Source organism: Pteronotus mesoamericanus, unplaced genomic scaffold (genome assembly GCF_021234165.1).
Source record: "Pteronotus mesoamericanus isolate MK-2021 breed Mesoamerican mustached bat unplaced genomic scaffold, CSHL_Meso_final scaffold_128, whole genome shotgun sequence".
Lineage (NCBI taxonomy): Eukaryota > Metazoa > Chordata > Mammalia > Chiroptera > Mormoopidae > Pteronotus > Pteronotus mesoamericanus.
The window spans coordinates 3,335,606-3,342,382 of NW_026555305.1; the positions used below are offsets into that span (position 1 = coordinate 3,335,606).

A 6,777-nucleotide genomic window follows, 5' to 3' on the forward strand; every position below is an offset into this window, starting at 1 on the left:
ATGAAGTGGACAAAATCCACCAAAATTTACCAAAATGATGGACACAAAACAAATAGAAAATATGAACTGTCTCATATTAAATGTATTGAATCTGTAATTTAGTATTTTCCCACAAAATGAACATGGATTCGGTCACCCGCGGAACCACCAAAAAAGAAACAAACAAGAAAATGAACATGGTGTCTGGGAAGATTCGTTGTTAAATGCTTCCCTACACTTTTGTGTGAAACACACACACATGCCCAGATGGACACTCAAGCTTCTCCTGAGACAGGAGGAGAAAGGCACATCTCCCAACACAGTTTATCAGGCCAGAAATAAAGCGATAACAAAACCGAACGACGGCGCTACAAAGAGGGAGCATCGCAGGAAGCTCTCCCAAAACAAAAGAGTGAACAAGATGCATGTGTACAGAAACTGGATACTCTCTCCCGACCGCGCAGGTGTCTGATTTCAGGAATGCATGGTTGGTTTCACATTCAACGCATCCATCAGTGGTATTCAAACATGAAAAGTAATAGCCAACCACCACCACAACAAAAAGGTCCTATCAACATATGCAAAACTTTCGTTAAAACACAGCGCCCATCTATAATGAAAAACTCTTCAGGAGTAAAAGGAATTTTTTATCATTTATTAAAGCCCTCCTCAGAAACTTTATAGAAGAAATAATGTTTAAACGTAAAAACTTGAACACGTTTTGCCTGCAGTCGACCTGGCACAAAAGTTGTCACTACGGAACTGCGCCTGCGCACAGCCTCACCGCGAAGGACGCCTGCGCGTCACCAGCTCCGTCCCAACGCCGGTTTAACGGGCAGGGGAGGGGGCGCTCCGCCGGGCGAGTGTGGCTCCCTCACCCCCACCCCCACCGCCTTCCTCCGCAGGGCGAGGGGAGGGCGGCCACCCCAAGCCCCGCCCAGACGCGGGCCCCGCCCAGCGACCGGCGCCCGGAGCAGTTCTCGCTCGCGCAGCGCCAGCTGTGGTTCGGGGCCCACCCCCACCCCTGCTTTGGCTCCGCCTCCGCACCTGCACCTGCCCCTCCAGCGCCCACCACAGCATCTTCTGAACCGGCACCTGCTCGTGCAACCCAGCGGGAGAGCCCTGCAGAAGAGCCGGCCGGAGCCCCCTCGACGGTCGGGACAACCGGACATTGTTCCCCGTCAAACCTTTCTGAAGGTGCACCGAGCGCGCTGTGACAGGTCAGTCCTCTGAGAACATGGTCACTGAGATCCTGTCGATGGGCTGTGAACTCGAACAAGCGATGGCAGCCCTGCGAGCCGCCTTCAAGGACCCTGACAGCTGCGATGTGTCCTTAAAGGGGACCCCCGGAACCGAGGAAGTCAGGCTGTTGCTTGGTCCCCGTCCCGCGGCTCGTCCCGGGGCGCCGCAGCCCAGGGCCTGGTCCCTGGAGATTCTGAAGAGGGATAAAGTTGTGGTTGAGACATTGTGTATTTACTACTTTCCAGCCAATTGCATATTTTAAAAGGCTCAATTCTATCTTACGTGAATTTATGTCATTAAAAAGAAATGCAACTCAGTCCCCATGGTTCCCTGTGGATCCTTTTCACCTTAGAAGTTGCCCCGTGTCCCCGTGCACTTTCATGGGACCCAGGACCCCCACCAGGTCCGAGATGCGCTCCGTGCCCTGTGCTCAGGGCTCAGCCCCTGGTGGGGTTCCCACCCTCACTCCTGAGAGGGGCTGAGACCAGGACACAGGACGAGCCGCCGCGTCCCTGTCTCCTCTCAGTCGGGGCTCACGTGCCATTCGGCCAAGGACGCCCTAGAGCTTCTGATTCCCCCTCACGGCTTCGGGGACACAGATGCCGCTTCCTAGTGGCCCTTCCTGCCACACGTCTCTCATGCCCGCGTCTAAGTCAGGCCCCAGGAATGACTCCGATGGAGCCTCTTCGTGTCCCAGGCTCTGCTGACCCTCCCGACAACCGTGAGGCTGAGCTTCCAGCCTTGTCTGCAATGAGGGAAAGGGAGAGGGGGGTGACTGGCTCACACAGACGGTGAATAAACGCTTCCCCGTGTCTTGGATTAAAACCTGCGAATAGTCTGCAACGAGGGCTTTTGCCCAGCACATGGGGGTGGACTGAGCTGGGCCAGAGGTCGGGTTATCCCCTCCCAGAGCAGGGCCCTGAGGAGGCAGACATGCCCCAGGGGCCCGGAAGGGAGACCTGCAGAGAAGGTCTCCTGCCCACAGATGCAAGGGAGGCAGAGAGAGGAAGCGCCAGGGACAGACAGAACCACAGGCCCGGCCAGGGGGGCAGGTGGATCCGGCTGTGGGTGAGGTGACGCTGCTGTAACCCTGGCCCCACGTCTGCGGCCGTCCACGGGTCGGTCAGTCCTGGGACGGTCCCACTGGCTCCCAGGCGACCCAGGGAGAGAGCGGGGGGGCCTCAGGTCTTCCCTCTCCTGCCCCCACATGATGAACACACCCCCACTCTGACCCGGAGCCCCCCTCTCTGCCAACCAGTCCCCTCCTCAGTTTTACCCACATCAAGACCCACTACATCCTGTTGGTGGGACCAGACAGCCTCCTCTCTGGCCCCCGGCAGACCCGCCCTCCCAGCTGAGGGGCTGGACTCTCACGCACCTGAACTTACCTGTCCCGGACCCGCCCTGCACAAAGCCTCCCCCCAGGTCCCCACCTGCTCCAGCAACACCCAGGCAGCTCCACCTGACGGTCCCTGGGGCTGCAGATCGGGCTCAGCTACACCCTCCATCCCAAGCGGAGCCAACTCCTCCCTGCACACCAGGCCCTTCCCATGCCCACCTCCCTGCCAGACTCACACCTGGGTCAGACCACACTGGGCTTGTCGTGGGAGCCACCTGAGCTGCCCCGCTCAGCGCTGACCCCGCACGCCTCCTAGACCAACATAATGACAAGACACACTCCTGCTTCATCTCACGCCGTGTGAAATAATTCACTGTTCGGGGATTTCTGTTCCATCTCTTGAGAAATTCGCAGAAACCTCTAAGGTTGCTGATCGGCTCCTCACTTTGGTGTCCGATTAGCGTGGCGGTTTTCTCGGAGGTTATCGTCCACGCCTCACTGCTACGCCTGTGCCCACAGAGCGGCGTCTTCTCAAAGCAGCAATCGGCTCACACGTTCCTTCACTGCAAAGGTTTCCACTACCTTTAGGGTCTCACAGAGGAGCCCCCCCAGGGAGCGGAGGCCCCGGGGGACCAGGGCACAGCACACCCTGGTGACTCCCAGCTCTTAGAATCACCCCACTCTTCCAGCCCATTCCTCTCAGCCCCGTGCTGACCCCTCGGTGTCCGGCTCCCTCCCTCCCCTGCAGGCCGCCTCTCTCCGGGACATCCACCTGCTATGGAGTCTCTCTGGGCTCCGTTTTTCTCCTTCTCTGAGAGTTACCTTCTCTGAGAGTTACCGTAACAACACACACAGCCTCCGGTGCCTAAAGAATTGTGTTGTCTGAGGTCACCGGTCAGCACGGCATGTGCCCAGGGGAGGATTCGGTCAGCTTCCCCAATCCTCTGCCCGTCTGGACAGAGCACTTGCTCGGTAATCATCGGTTGGTTGCCGGATGGAGAGAGGCCGGAAAGACCTTTGCATTTGCATCGTCTCAGGAAAAGGAAGTGAATTGCCCATGGTGACGCGGGTTCCAGAAACGGCAGAGTCAGAGCTGGAACAGAGACTGGGTGCTCCTGAGTCCTGCCCGGGGTCCTCTCCCTCTCGGTCCGGGGCAGGCGTCGCCCTCTGGATTTGGGAGGCACATGAGGCGCAGGCAGAGCGTGTGGGGTCTGCTGAGACTCAGACGCCGTCCCCAAGGTCCCAGAGTCTGATGACTCCCCCCACCTCCTTCAGGAGAGCAGACTGCAGCCGTGGAGGACACTGTGAGTCGACACAGGAGCCGCACCCTTGTTGTACCCTGCGTCTGTCTGTGCGGCTGGGCACCTGGACATCGGAGGTCACCTGCTCCGCCGGGAACCCTGGGAGACAGCGTCATGACCCTGACCTTCATTGCTCTGCTCTCTCTCGGTGAGATTTGGGGAAAAGGGAAGGATGGGTCCCCTCCCCTCCCTGGCCCAGCCTCGGGGGGCCCAGTGGGGGCAGAAATTCCATGGGGAAAAGATATTGGCTCAGGCCCAGGTCGGACCCCAGCGCTGGGGGCCCTGACCCGGTTGGAGCCTCTGCGTGTGGGATGAAGGATGATCTCACGGGGACTCCCTTCCAGGGCTGTGTGGGGGCCCCTGGGACCAGGTCTGGGCAGGTGAGTCCTCCCCCTGACCTCCTGCTTCAGCACAATGACCCCTGGGCCGCTGGGGACACACAGTGGGTCTGCAACGATGGTGACCCGTCTGGGAGGGGCCTTGGAGTGACAGCTGGGGGAAGTGCGGGGAGAAGGGCACCCCCTGACACCGCGCGTCTGAACCCTTTTCAGAGGCCCTCCCCAGACCCTCCCTCTGGGCTGACCCAGGCCCCATGGTCAGCAAGGGCAGCCCTGTGACCCTCTGGTGTCAGGGGTCTCTGCGGGCTGATGCCTACACTCTGTATAAGGAGAGGCGCTCTGAGCCCCGGCTTACGAGGATCCCACAGGCCTCCAGCAACAAGACCGAGTTCCGCATTCCATCCACGACCTCACACGATGCAGGGCTATACGAGTGTGCCTACAGCGCTGGGCGCACCCTGTCTGAGCGCAGTGAGCCCCTCGTCCTGGTGGTGACGGGTAAGGAGGACCCCGGTCCCCTCCCCACTGCGGGCTCCCCCACAGAGGCTGAAGGGAACAGAGTGGGGCTTTAGGGGGCCGCACCCCTCCCAGCCCGCAGATGGAGAAGGTGGGGTGATGGCCCCTCTAACTCACATCCTCCTCCTTCAGGAGCGTTCAGCGCACCGTCCCTCGAAGCCCAGCCAAGCCCGGTGGTGACCGCAGGGGGGAACGTGTCCCTGGTGTGTAGCTCACAGTCATCATTCGGCCCTTTCCACCTGCTGAAGGAGGGAGGGGCTGAGCCCGCCCGACACATGGCATCGCAATGGAGTGACTCACACAGCAGCGGGCAGGCCGTCTTCCCTGTGGGCCCCGTGAGCGCCTCCCACGGGGGAACCTACAGATGCTACGCTTCTCCCAGCTCCTACCCCAATGTGTGGTCACATCCGAGTGACCCTCTGCGCATCGAGGTCACAGGTGAGGTGGCCCCCTTGGCTCCAGTTCTTTCCTGTGCCCCAAATATCTCATCTAAACTTGTTCTAGTAAATCCCTGGGGATTGTGAGGGTCAGTGACGTGGGTTTATTGGGGACAGAAACACAGGCAAGACTAGAGGGACAGGTGAGGACTCTCCCTGCAGCCCCAGTGGAGGGGGGGATGGGTGTCCCCTGGCTGCCAATGGCCCTTCTCCCCAGGCCTGTACAGGTCGCCCTCCCTCCGGGCCCAGCCAGGCTCCCTGCTGCTGCCTGGGGACTACCTGACCCTCCAGTGTCGCTCGGAGCCCGGCTTTGACAGATTCGCTCTGACCAAGGACGAGGGGCCCACACCCCCTCAGCATCTCCTCTCCCAAGGAGAGACAGGAGACAGGGCCGCATGGTGTTTGGGGGCGGGGTCACGCAAACATCTCCTTGCACCAGATCAAACTGGTGACTGAGACATCGAGTATTTACAGTCCAGTGAATCCTGTATTACTAAAGGCTCCATTCTATGTTCCAAGAACTTATGCCATTAAACAGTAACGCAAACCCATCCCCATGGTTCCCTGTGGATCCTTTTCACCTTAGAAGTTGCCCCGCGTCCCCGTGCACTTTCATGGGACGAGGACCCCCCACCAGGTCCGAGATGCGCTCCGTGCCCTGTGCTCAGGGCTCAGCCCCTGGTGGGGTTCCCACCCTCACTCCTGAGAGGGGCTGAGACCAGGACACAGGACGAGCTGCCACGTTCCTGTCTCCTCTCAGTCGCGGCTCATGTGCCATTAGGCCAAGGACGCCCTAGAGCTTCTGATTCCCCCTCACGGCTTGGGGGACACAGATGTGGCTTCCCAGTGGCCCTTCCTGCCACACGTCTCTCATGCCCGCGTCTAAGTCAGGCCCCAGGAATGACTCCGATGGAGCCTCTTCGTGTCCCAGGATCTGCTGACCCTCCCGACAACCGTGAGGCTGAGCTTCCAGCCTTGTGTGCAATGAGGGGAAGGGGAGAGGGGGGTGACTGGCTCACACAGACGGTCAATAAACGCTTCCCCGTGTCTTGGATTAAAACCTGCGAATAGTCTGCAACGAGGGCTTTTGCCCAGCACATGGCGGTGGACTGAGCAGGGTCAGAGGGCGAGTTATCCCCTCCCAGAGCAGGGCCCTGAGGAGGCAGACATGCCCCAGGGGCCTGGAACGGAGACCTGCAGAGAAGGTCTCCTGCCCACAGATGCAAGGGAGGCAGAGAGAGGAATCGCCAGGGACAGGCAGAACCACAGGCCCGGCCAGGGGGGGCAGGTGGATCCGGCTGTGGGTGAGGTGACACTGCTGTAACCCTGGCCCCACGACGGCGGCCGTCCACGGGGCGGTCAGTCCTGGGACGGCCCCATGGGCTCCCCAGGCCACCCAGGCAGAGAGGGGAGGGGCCTCAGCTCTTCTCTCTCCTGTCCCCACACGATGAACACACCCCCACTCTGACCCGGAGCCCCCTCTCTGCCAACCAGTCCCCTCCTCAGACTCGTGCACGTCAAGGCCCAGGACATCCTGTTGGCGGGACCCCGACAGCCTCCTCTCTGGCCCCCGGCAGACCCGCCCTCCCAGCTTAGGGGCTGGACTCTCACGCACCTGAACCTCC

General features: G+C 60.3%; 1 protein-coding gene across 1 annotated transcript; it reads left to right on the forward strand.

The window, feature by feature from the left end:
• Positions 1 to 3,465: 3,465 nt before the first annotated feature.
• Positions 3,466 to 5,608, forward strand: LOC129082477 (leukocyte immunoglobulin-like receptor subfamily A member 6). Its single transcript, XM_054588172.1, has 6 exons — positions 3,466 to 3,532; positions 3,836 to 4,009; positions 4,206 to 4,241; positions 4,413 to 4,697; positions 4,848 to 5,153; positions 5,370 to 5,608. Exons 1-6 carry the CDS (start codon positions 3,466 to 3,468, stop codon positions 5,606 to 5,608), a joined length of 1,107 nt encoding a protein of 368 aa, XP_054444147.1.
• The last annotated feature ends 1,169 nt before the right edge of the window (positions 5,609 to 6,777 follow it).

Bases quoted from the DNA above. Each gene is read 5' to 3' on its own strand.
- LOC129082477 (XM_054588172.1), top strand. From the start codon at position 3,466: ATGTGCCCAGGGGAGGATTCGGTCAGCTTCCCCAATCCTCTGCCCGTC. The intron at 3,533-3,835 runs GTAATCATCGGT...CACCTCCTTCAG, and splicing joins CTGGACAGAGCACTTGCTCG to GAGAGCAGACTGCAGCCGTG. The intron at 4,698-4,847 runs GTAAGGAGGACC...CTCCTCCTTCAG, and splicing joins CCTCGTCCTGGTGGTGACGG to GAGCGTTCAGCGCACCGTCC.